Source organism: Plectropomus leopardus, chromosome 8 (genome assembly GCF_008729295.1).
Source record: "Plectropomus leopardus isolate mb chromosome 8, YSFRI_Pleo_2.0, whole genome shotgun sequence".
NCBI classification, from domain to species: domain Eukaryota; kingdom Metazoa; phylum Chordata; class Actinopteri; order Perciformes; family Serranidae; genus Plectropomus; species Plectropomus leopardus.
This window is the reverse complement of record NC_056470.1, coordinates 513829-526173: the sequence shown is the minus strand read 5'-3', so window position 1 is coordinate 526173 and position 12345 is coordinate 513829. Positions and strand designations below refer to the sequence as shown.

General features: G+C 38.5%; 1 protein-coding gene across 1 annotated transcript in view; it reads right to left on the bottom strand.

Annotated features, from left to right (window-relative positions):
• arfgef2 (ADP-ribosylation factor guanine nucleotide-exchange factor 2 (brefeldin A-inhibited)) overlaps nucleotides 1–12345 on the bottom strand; it is a 42743-nt gene extending 30398 nt beyond the window's left edge. The window contains exons 1-8 of the mRNA XM_042491265.1: nucleotides 12035–12345; nucleotides 7813–7843; nucleotides 6537–6660; nucleotides 4640–4786; nucleotides 3546–3725; nucleotides 1954–2254; nucleotides 1080–1199; nucleotides 817–938 (exon numbers count right to left, since the gene is read on the bottom strand). Coding sequence (XP_042347199.1) covers nucleotides 817–938; nucleotides 1080–1199; nucleotides 1954–2254; nucleotides 3546–3725; nucleotides 4640–4786; nucleotides 6537–6660; nucleotides 7813–7843; nucleotides 12035–12200 — 1191 coding nt within the window. The 5' untranslated portion in view covers nucleotides 12201–12345. The remainder of the gene's footprint in view (nucleotides 1–816; nucleotides 939–1079; nucleotides 1200–1953; nucleotides 2255–3545; nucleotides 3726–4639; nucleotides 4787–6536; nucleotides 6661–7812; nucleotides 7844–12034) is intronic.

Here is a 12345-nt window from a genome sequence, read left to right as displayed (position 1 = left end):
CTTATTTTGTCAGTACCCATTGATTTTTGGGATTCTAATTTTTGCTTTTTTTTTTTTTTTAGGTAAGAAAAATTTTAACGAGTGGTCAAGAGCACTCTGACCGAGATAAGAGAAAAACATCTAGTTTTCACAGATCACGAACTGCTGCCCAGCGCAAGAAAAAATAAGGTTTATATTTGAAGAATATATGATAAAAATGCATCAGTTTCATTAATCAAATTTAGATAACATTTTTAAAGTAATTACAATGACTGGATTATTCAATTTCAGGGCTAAAGAAATACAGCTAAACTTGGTGCATTGTGAAAATATTAGAGAAATGTAAAAGAATGTTGCTGCATGAGTCACATTGTCTCTTACCATCTAACTTTAATACTTACTGTTACCTGCCTGCCGCCATTGTGTCCAACGGACGAGTTTGCATTATGTCATCTACCAGCAGGAGCTTTTATTGGTACCGTGCTAAGCAATGCATTCTGGTAGTTGTAGGTTTTGTACATTTTAAGCAAAAGCAAACATCACAGCCCTTTCTCTCCGTTTCTCTGGTCATGTGGACTAATTCCAAAAGTATTTGCGTCTTTCAACTGCAGAGACAAGCCAGTTTTATGAAAAGACCACCTTTCCAGCAATGAAATACTTCTTTAACCATCATATATCTAACTTATTGCAGACGCAAACCACAACAGAATAACGGACCCATATGCACTTCAAGATTAATTTATTTTTTTAGAATTTAAATTGTTCATTTCACTGTTTTTGTCCTCAGCACACAACAAATAATAATGATAAATAATTGATTGTATCAACACAACTCACCAGCATATCTGTGGAGGAAACAGAGGAGCGGTCCTCAATGATGCCGTTCATCTGCTGACCCTCTGTCCTGACCCTGGGGGGGGCCACTTCTGTCTGCTCCTCAGCAGGGTGCTGCTCACCTCCTGGAGGAGAGGCCATAATGGATATTTACAGGTTATGACCGCCATTTAAAACACTGTATTTTAACATTTATTAAGAACAAAAGAGACAGGAGATGTAAAAGAGAGGATAACTGAAAGAAAAACAGCAGAGTGCGTTCTGACCTGTTCCTTGTTGCTCTCCTTCAGTCGCTGCTGGATTTGGCTCGCTCTCTGCTTTGTCCGCTTCTTCAGCTCGCTCAGCTGCTGCAGGAGGCGTCTCCACACCATCTTCAAAAACTGAGTCTGATGGAAACAAAGACGATGACCAGTCATGAATAATAAAGAAGCCATAACATACAAACTGCAAAATCAAAGTCAGATTTTCCTAAATAAAAATACTTAAAAGAAACAATGATTTTTATTTAGGAAAACTAAATTGGAGCCTAAAGTTTAACCCTTTGAAACTTGAGCAAAGTTGCTTGATTTCTTTCAAAAACATGAGTAGAAGGCAATGAGCAACAAAAGAAAAAAAATCACTCAAAATTAGCAAGAAATTAGTAAAAAGTACAAGAAAATAATCAGAGAATTAGAAAAAAAGGAAATAGGAAGAGAAAATGACCCAGGAAAAGTGCCTAAAAATTATGATTCTGTAACATCATTTTAAATATGTAATTATGACCATTGTAAATGTAGCTTTTCTTTCATTTTTACTGTAGCTTTTAAAAATAATTTTCTAAATAAATGAAAAAATAAGTAATAAAAAATATTGGAAAACAAAAGGGAAATGACCTGGAAAAAGTTCTTAAAAATATTATAATTTTTTGTTTTTACATTGTTTTTTTCTGTTTTCCCCATTTTCCCCTAACTTTTTTTTAACAACTCATTTTCTAAGTCTGGCCTCCAATTACACCCCCCCCCCCCTAAGTTTTTTAAAGAAATCGCACAAATTTGCTCAGACATTTTTGTGATAGGCGTCTGAAAGCAACACAATAACAGCAATGTCGCTCCAGGTTTCAAAGGGTTAAAGTGGAAGCCGGGGATCCAGGTTGACACAAACCTCTTGATGGTGTGATCTGTTCTGCTCCTCCATTCATCGGAGCGTTTCCGCCCTCGGGTTCTCCATTGATGGATGGTGTGTCTTGGTCCTGGTCCGGGTCGGGGGCTGGCGGTGGGGGCGTGGAGCTGGTTGTGTTGGTGAGGTCTGGAGAACTGGCTGCTGGGGATGGGGAGCTCTGGGGTTCTGGAGTCGGTGTCTGGTCAGACCGGGGTGAGCCGGACCGCCGATTGCCTGGGACTGGCGACGGGTTCTGCTGGGGCAGACGGAGCCGGTCCTTCTCCTGCTCCTGGGCCTCCAGAGCCTGTAGAGGCAGCGGAAAGAAAAGCCATGTTGGGGAATTGGTTAATAAAAGGGAATGTGGACACAACCACTAGTCACAGAAATAACGCAGATTTGAATCCAAAAAAGATGAAAATAAACAATTAGATAGATTATTCTCTAATTTTTCTTTTTTTGTTTCTTTATTTGTGGTTTTGATTGTATTGCTTGAATTTCTGTAGTTGCTGATGGATGGTGATTCTTATTAATTTATAGTGACATGTTGCATCTTGTATTATTTGTCCTGTTGTTTTAAATTCTCATTTATACCCTAGTTTTGTCTCTCTCATTTTCAGTAAGACTGTTTGGCTTTCTGTTGTTATTTTGACCTCTTATGCTATATAAATGAAGTTATTATAAAGTCTGACCGGCTGATTCACATTAAAAAATAACTACCTGTGATTCCACAATATTTCAACTAAAACTTAAATAAAAAGTAAAAATAAAATAAAATAAAATAAAAATCTTTAAGAAAATCACCTGGGAAAAGTTCCTAAAATATAGTAATTATAATTTCTAATAACGTAATTTTAAAAATGCAATTTTGCTAATTATAAATGTAGTCTTTTCCTAGCTTTTCTATTTTTCCCTTAACATTTTTCAGTCGCTTTCTAGAAAATAATTCTCCAAATCTATTCATTTGTTTAACATTTCTTGCCAACTTGCACACTGCACCAATTTGCTCAGAGTTCAAAGATTTAAATATCTGTAAAAGGCACCTGCAAGCACCTCGACAAAAGTGATGTAGCTCCAGGTTTCAAAGGGTTAATATAATTAGCAAAGGCTAAGAACAGTGGTGAAGACAGTAACAAATCTGTCATATCTGACAGAAGACCCAAATCCTGGCAGAAGGGTCTGGCTTTACGATGCTTTCCTGGCAAATGTTACTATCTAAGGTTGTGTGAAGAGCAGTCAGCCACTTATAATCACACAGCAGTAACCATGGCAACATATAAAGCCTGGCCTTCCTACTCACGCTGTTGTTTCTGTGCAATGAATAAAACTCTTTCTGTTCCTTCAGTATTTACCTTCAAAGAAAAGTTTTTTAATCACTTGAACCCTAAGGGAGTGTTTGGCGCATTTTATGCACATTTCACTTTATGATCATTTTGGCTGGGTTTATGAATATGGCATAAATTTATGTTTCATGTGGATATCCTTATTGTTTCTTTTGGTGATCTAGTTTTAACAGACAGTGCAGAGGAGAAAGCAAGCATTCCTCAGTGTTTTGCCATCAGTTGTACAGACAGAGTAACAGTGGTAAATGCACTAACAGCCTGGTTCTCCATGCGTGTGAAGATAACGTTGAGCATCTGTGTGAGCGTTGCCTTGGCGGTAGTCTGGTTGATGAGGTTGCGGCTCGCCAGGTAGATGTTATAGCAGGTTCGCACGGTAAGCAGCACCGTGCCCTCGTGAATCTCGATGTGGGGGGAGGTCACCGCCGTCAGCAGGGCCTGGACGCAGAGACAAGGAAGTCAAGAGTTATCAGACAGGATGTCTTGTTCAGACGATGCTGCTGCACCTGCTGAATCACCACTCCACTTCCCTACTTATGTGGCACGATAAAACTGTAGTACTTCTCGTGCTGCAGTATGTTTGGTGCAAAATTAAGCTCCGTTATGCTTCCATTTTGATGCAAAAAAAATGGAAAATTATTTTTAAAAAATAGAATTTTGTGTTCATGCTCGTTTTAGACAGGTCAGTAAATAGACTGCACTGACATTGAGTTCTCATTCGATGGCCAACAGTAGTTGATAATCTGCTATAAATCTTTCGTCAACAGTGATAAAACTGCGTGCTTCTTACAGCAGAGAGACTTTGCCCTTTCCAAACAATCAGGATGTGTATTTCATTCACCAAGAGGAAACTTCAGTGAGCAGCAGTTATGAATCATAATCGCTGTGTAAACAGTTAGGCAGGTTAACAAGCCAAACCAGTGAGCAAGAAATGTGAGTAAATGTGATAAAATGTCTGAGAAAGATGGCAAAAGTGTGCATGTATCACAGCATTACAAACTTAATATTTTTTTCACAAATCAAAAAAAAAAAAAAAAAAAAAAAAATTGGATTGCTGGTGTCGAAACTTGTTCAGAGAGGAAAAGTAGAAATGTGTTGCTCTTTAGATTTGTCAAAGGTGCAACAAATGAAGGCTGTCAGTCTAAAAACACCTTTAAATCCAATTTTATAAAATTGCAGCAAAGGGGAATGAATATTTGGATTTGTTATGAGATCACAGGCATCGTGTATTAAATGACTGAACTCTTTGGAGTCTCAGTCCTGACAGCTTTGATGGCGTCTCAGATAAACAACAGCAGTGACAGCTGGAGGATCTGAAGGCTGCCAGATGTGCAGAGGGGCTCTGGGTGTACCTTGATGATCTGTAGCTGGACTCCCTCGTCCGTCTGCGGGCCCTGAAAGCAGTTGCAGACGGTTTCCATCAGCCGATCGATCAGCCTCTTGCCCGGGGTCCTGCTGTCCGGGGCGTTGCCTGTGATGTGGCCGTACGCGATCAGCTTCTACAGTGGAGACGGTGCACAGGTTAGGTTAGGAGAAGTTTGGGGTCTCTGTGTGATTGAAGAGTGATTTTGTGGGGTGTGATGCACAGGATTCACTGCACGCATGTGACTGTGTCTGTACTGAAGTGGGTGAGTGTAGAGTTTGTTTCATTGGCGCTTGTGTGTTTGTTTGTTTTGCTCTGTTGTGGGTTTGTGACTCATTTTGTGTCCACAAACACTATTTGAAGAGGTAGTTCAGATCTTTAGAAGAGGAGTTGTATGAGTTAATTATCCATAGGTAATGTTTTACACACAAGAGATGTCAGTCAGCATGCCCCCCGTTTGAAGTGACAGAATGTAAGGAAAGCTCTGTACGGCGGGGACAGCAGCAAAAAACATATTTTAAACACCTAAAAAGTCTATAACAGTTAAGGTGTAAGCTATGTTGAGAGTATTTTACTGCTTTCTATTACCACCAGACAGCCCGAGGAGAAGCACTTTTTGTTTTTGTTCCCCTTTATGCTCTCATTAAAGCCACCAGACTCCACTGACAAAAACAGCAATTTTGGCTCACTTAAGTCATTGAATCCAAACTAAAACTTTTAAATGTCAAAGTCGAACAATAACACAAAATAACTGATCAAAGCAGTGGTAGACCTGGGGTGGCCAGTAGCTGTAGAGCGGGTGCCCAAGTACAAAACGCTACGTTCTCGCTGCAGCAGCTGCAGGTTTGAGTCTGGCCTCAGCCCTTTTGCTGCATATCATCCCCTCTCTGTCCCCCTTTTCAGGCTGTCACTGTCCCATCCATTCAAGGCAAAAAGTCCCAAAAATATTAATTTGAAAAAGCAGCAGTAGACCAGCAGCTCCTGTGATTAGCGATGTGAAATTACTGTTTTGAGTCTGGCTTTTAAGAGAGCGATATAACGGCTTTGGTTCCCCGTCGAAAATCACTGCCTAATGGTGGTGAAGCAGTGACAATTTTTTTTAAATATAGTGCACACTTTAAATAAAGAAAATTAGCTGGAAATAAGAACAAGTAAATAAATGTAAAAATAAATAAAGAAATAAATAAATACCCCAAATCAAACACATAAACAAACAAAAAAAAAAACAAGAAAGTAAAAAGAAAAACACAAAAGCAAGGAACTGATCAGCAAAAAAGGCTTTCAAATTATAATAATTTTAAATACATAGTTATGATAATCACAGTTCTCTGGAAATTTTTCCCAAGCTTTTTTTAAATTTTCTAATTTTTTTTAATGTCTTGCAATTTCCAAAATAATAATGATAATAATAATCTTGCCAAGTTGCTAAAAGCCTTTACAGTTTTTTTTTGACAGAAATCAATTTGCTCAGAGTTCAAAGCTTTAATAGAGCAATTAATATACTAAACGTATTATAGCTAATGTGAACACAGAAATGTAGCTGCTATGAAAAGCTACTGAAACGTGAAAGAATGCAGTGTGTGTTTGTGTGCGTGGAATGTGGAGCCTTTGTTCCACGTGAATGTCAGGAGTGTGAAACAGGTGGAACAAGATCTCCCTCCTGCAGCCGTTAAGTGGGAAATTCAACCAAAAAATACCTGCTGTGGAGAGGAGTCGTGGAGGAAGCAGAAAAACTTATGGCCAGTATAGCCTGTGTGTGTGTGTGTGTGTGTGTGTGTGTGTGTGTGTGTGTGTGTGTGTGTGTGTGTGTGTGTGTGTGTGTGTGTGTGTGTGTGTGTGTGTGTGTGTGTGTGTGTGTGTGTGTGTGTGTAGCAGTGAATACTGACCTGCAGACAGTCCAAAGAGGTGCTAACTATCCGGGGGGACTTTGACTGACAGGCCAACTCGAAGGGCAGCACATATTTGTCAGCCTCGATGTAGTTGGCTCTAGGTGGAACCACTGTGCCATCCCTGCAGGGAGGAGGAGCGCAAACAGCAGTGTGAGCTAGATATAATAAATAATAATGATAACTTTACATATATATACATACACACACATATATATATATATATATATATATATATATATATATATATATATATATATCACCTTTAAAAACAGCATTTACAAAGTTCTTTGGCAAACAAAGAAAAGGCAAGAAACCCCAGACAAAATACAAAATAATAATAAAAGCCAAACAATAATGTCACACAAAGGCCAGAGTTAAGGCGGAATTAGAGGCAGAAACGTGTTAGGAAAATACAATAGCAAAATAAAGGCCATAAACAGAAAACATTATTATTAGTATTATTGTTATTATTATTAACAAGTATAATAATTAGCAGGATCAAGACAGACTAAAAAAATAAAAGAAAAAATTAAAAGATAAATTAAAAAGCGATGAAGGAAAAAAAGAGACAACCTCACATAAAACCAAGTCTTTAACCTTTGACACCTAAGCTTGGTTTCTTGCCAAAAAAGTGCCAAATCATATAATTTTCTTTCTTATTAAAATTTTTGTATTTTTTCTGTCCTTGCTTACCATAACATAATTTTTAATATATAATTAAGAGAATTGTAAATACGGTTTTCTGGAAAATTTTATTATTGTTAATTTTGCTCAGGTTTCAGAGGTTAAAACTCTTGTGAAAGGTGTCTAAATGCAGAACAAGAAAACGGATGACAGTACAGGTGTTAAAGGGGATAAAAATGAGTTTTAAGAAGTTTTTGAAAAGAGGTCACTGATTCTGTGAAGACAGAGTCCCACTGACAATTAACGCCTAGTGCTGTGTAAAACATTTAACTGTGCATTTATATTTTCACAGTGCTGAATTTTATGGAGCATTTAAACCTCAGATTGTTAAATAATGGCATAACGTTTAATAACGGCTTGCCTGTAGCAGCAGTTATGTTACCTGAAGGCTGTTTGAAGTGCTGCTGATATACTCCTAAGTAGCAGTTATAAAAGCAGCAGATCACCTTGGTTGCAAATCACAGTGAGCAGCAGAGTTTACTGCAGACTGCTGCAGGGCAAACCTTGCCTCACAAGAAAAGCAAACTGCTGCTGTGCTTTCATTCATTCAGTCATTCAGGGAAAAAGATACACGCATAACAATACTCACTTTTGTTTTTCAAGCTCTGCCTTGATTTCATCTGTGGAGGGAGACACAAGAGATGAAATGTTACTGAAGTCTGAACTTTGACCCTTTTCAGCTCCCATCAGCGATGTGACTGTAGATCTGGGGGTTACTGGCACAGTTACATTTCAGACTGTAGCAGGACATGTTTTGTTTCAATTTTTTTCATAGTATACTATTGTATAATGAGCTAGATTTAATCTGAGAGTGCCTCGATTATTTTATTTCTAATCACATTTGGTTCAACTGCACAGCCTCCTTCAGATCTTTACTTTTTCTTTTAACCCCTGCATCACCACTCCCATCTGCTGCAAGCTTCTTTCACTAAATCTACTTTCATTTCTTCATACTTTTTAATCACACGCTAATCTATACAAAGCTACAGAAACAATACTGGGCTGCAACTAACTCTTTCTTCTTTTTTTTTTTTTTTTTTTTTAAACTTTGGCGCTTTTTTAATTATTGATTTTAGCAAGTTCTGGGATGAATGGTAATGTACTTTATAGCCTTTATTACCCTTTATTTACCATTTAGTGCATACATATAACCAAATACAAATTCAACCAACTATTATTTTCATTGTCAATTCTCTTGATTAGTTGTTTTGATCTATAAAATAAATAAAAAATTGTCTATGTATGTCTCCCAAAGCCCGAGATGACATTATCCATAAACGTCTTGTTTTGTCCCCAACCAAAGATATTCTGTCCTCTGTCATAAAGGAATAAAAATAAACAGAAAATGATCAAGATTAAGAGGCTGGAATGAGATAAATTTAACTTTTTTCTTAAAAAAAAAAAAAAAAACCCAAAACTAGGCAGTGATTTTTAAGGAGAACGACACTGATATTAAGAATTCAAATATATTATTTCTATGGTCCGGTGAAGTTCAATCAATATTTGTGAACATGAGCTGCTCTCTCTTAAAGCCAGAAACCAGAGAGGTAAGTCTCAAACTTGTGATGTCATCAAGTATGAAGTCTGTAGCTCACAGACAATGAATGGGAGCCTGATTTTGTGGACACATAATTGCTTTTTTCTCTTTTTATACCAAAATGATCTTTAATGCAATATGTCTTTGTGTTCTAATGCTGCCTTCATGCGCTTTTTCGGAAATATTGTGCTTCCCAGCTGTGCAGTAGTAATTACGACATACACACACTCAAGTGCTCTGGTCGGAAAAAAATCTACAAACAAAGACGTTAAAGGTAGAAAAATGTGTTTTCTCGTGGCTGATTTTTTGTTTTTTTTTTACCAAAAGCAATCACATATCACATATGGCATACTTTCTGGTCAAATGTTTGCTTGCTTGCTACGGCTAAAAAAATGCATATACTAAAATGTGCAACTGCTAAAATTAAATGATAGCTTCTAAGAAAAAAATAACCAATATACCATTTTTTATCGTCAATTGTTGACAGTTTCCATGCTTTCCAACATTTCTGCTGCCCTGAAACAAATGTCAAAACTCTGCAACTCAGGTGTCATCAAACTACGGCTTTGGTGGGCTGTTAATGTGCTCATTGCATTCATATGCGTAAATAGAGTAAAGACAATATTTCTGAGGAGCAGGTAAAGGCAGCATAAGCCAACATGTAGTTTACATTGTGTGGTATAAAACTGTTAATCTAGTGTGTGGACCTTAAACAAATGACTAAGGTAAAATCTGAACACCTTTCATTATTCATCGTCTGTGGAGCAGCTCCAGAGTTTTAGCACTCATGGTTTTAGATGTTGGAGAGTTGTTCATTTCTACTAATATTTTCAATCTGCCTTACATCATAGGAATAACGTGTGAATTTGAAAATAGGTGAAGTTCCCCCTAAATACTTGACAACTAATCGATTATTCACCGCAGCTCTACTCAGCCACCCAGCCGGGAACAGAGAGAAATGATGTACAGTCAGCCAGAGGTGACCAACTAGATCAACCACAAACAATGTGGCAGCTAATACTGCTAAACTCGACTCTAACAAACTCACACGTCTACAGCGAGGAAATCAGCTTGAGCAACATTCACCACAAATGTCGCAATCGCCATAATAGCAATGATATATTTAAAGTGAGTGCCAGGAATGCATGACGCGTCATTTCATGTGATACAATTGTGAGCTCAACTGCTTTCTCCATAAATAAGCGCTGCACCTAAATATAGAAAAAAAACGTTAATAACCCTCCTGATCTTTTTATTTAGTCACCTGGCTAAGCTCTGGCATTTCACTCAAAAACAGCCTTTAGCAACTAATCTCTCTTTCCAAAGTACGCCCAATTCATCATGGAGGCAACACGGGGCTCCTGTAGCTCAGGACAAGTAAGATTTAATGCTTTGTAAGGCTTTTTTAATGCCACTCTGAATGAAGACACATTTTCTAATAACCAAAATTAAAGCTGGACAATTTCTTTGCTCAAATGTTAATTATGACATAAAACATAACATTTCTTATGTCCAGTGAAAAGGCTAGTTAATCTGTGTCAGATGTGGAAAAAAAACCTTCTTTTTGGAGTGAAACACATGGAAGAAAATGAACACATTATATTATCATAAAAGTATCTATTTGGTTTACCAACCAAAGTGTAAAATATCTGGCACTTGAAATATCTGGGGGGGGTTTTCACTCTGCATGTGAGATTCAACTGCTTGGAATCACATCGTGACCAGTTTACGAAGAGAAATCTATTAAGTTATTTAACAAAAATAATCGATGTTATCACATATAGATCAATATATTCCATTGAAAAACCTTGTTAATCTGTGTCAAATGTTGAAAAAAAAATACTTTGAGTGAAACACATGAAAGACGATGACGATATTATAGAAAAGAATGTATTTGGTTTATCAACCAAAGTGGGAAATATATGGCATATCTGCGCAGTTTTCTTGGTAGTTTTATGTTTTTCACTCTGCATGCGAGATCAAACTGTTTGGATTCCCTTCATCACAAGTTTAAAAAGAGGAATTCATTACATTACTTACTACTTACTACAACGATGCTATCAGTTATTTTGAGATATACCAATGTGACATCAGAAAGAAATGATTCATAAAATCCTACTTCCCAGGTCTGAGCACTTTTAAAGCTTAATTTAAGTCATTTTAATACCAAATAAGTCCTTATTTTCAGATGAATGAATTCAGTGCCTTTTAGGGCTTTTTAAGGATCTGTGGGAACCCTGCAACAGATGCAAAGGCCTGCAATCCACACCATAACAATTTTGATATTTGAAAGATGGGATGTGCGTTCAGCTTGCACACCGTTTACCAAAACACCAGACAATCAGAATGACCATGCAAAACACACCAAACAACCTACATATGTAGTGTGAGGAGTCAAAAAGGAGTCATGTTTTCCTCAGGTCTCATGAATAATAAGAGAGTGTCAGTGGCAGACAGGGACCGAGAGCAGACAAAGCAGCTCAAACAGGCAGATCTGTTTGCCCGCCTCTCAGTGACATTTATATCTTTGCAAGCTATTCTGTGTTCCTGTTACTGTGAACTTCTTCATGTTTGCTAGTTTCTCAATCACCTGCATTCCCACTGAGAGTGCAAAAAACACCCTCAAATAAAAACTAACTGTATCCAATCTGCACCAGTCCACTGTCTATTCATCACAAGCTCTTGAAGCCTCTGTACCAGTTATTTTTTAATTGTCACATCAAACAGTATGGCTCTGAGGTGGGTGCACACAAACAGGCCGAGCAGCTCGAGCTGACATATAAACAGCAAATCACAATGAACTTCTGTGTAACACTATACGGGACTGTGTTGAATGGAGCAGCACGGGCGTCAGAGGATCCTGGAGTTGGGTGGCCTGTGTGCCTGGGTGCAGAGCAGGACTGGGCTGTCTGGCTGGGTGACAGTGCTACGTACAACACACGGATTGGTCTGCTTAGCTTCCTAACCTAGCCGCAGCTAGCTATCCACAGCTACCCATTAGCTTGTTTACCTGTCGACGTTGGCAGTAATGACGGTGCAGCGGGGAGGCAGGGTGGTAACTGAATTAATAAATATGATGTGAAAGCGATGCCAACACACATTTAGCTAACGTCAACTGTAAACGTTAACGGACAGCTGTATAGACGACGGAGGCCATTTAGAAGCTAATGCTAACGTTAGCTCTCACTCAAACGAGCCAGACACGACCGAATTGTTTCCTTGAAGCACGAAATAAAACACAAAGCTCGGCAAAGCACATTACAAAAACACTCACCGAGCGCCACCTGACAGGCTTTGCGCAGCTGGCTGTTCTGGCTCCTCTTCACCTCCTTATCCGAGAGGATTTTCTCCAGCGCCCGGGACAGAAACATGCTCTTGGTTTTACTGTTTTCTGCCTTCGACTGTGAGTTGTGCTGCTGTGGCTGCTGCTGCTGCTGCATCTCTCGGTCCCTGTTACCGCTTCTCTCTCAGGCCGTCATTTTCGGCCCGGCCCTGCGAGTGAGCAGGTGACAAGGAAAGCTAACGAAAAGCCAGGCTATCCGTGTCAGTCCAGTCGGGTCGCTACCTCAGCTCAGCGCCGCCATG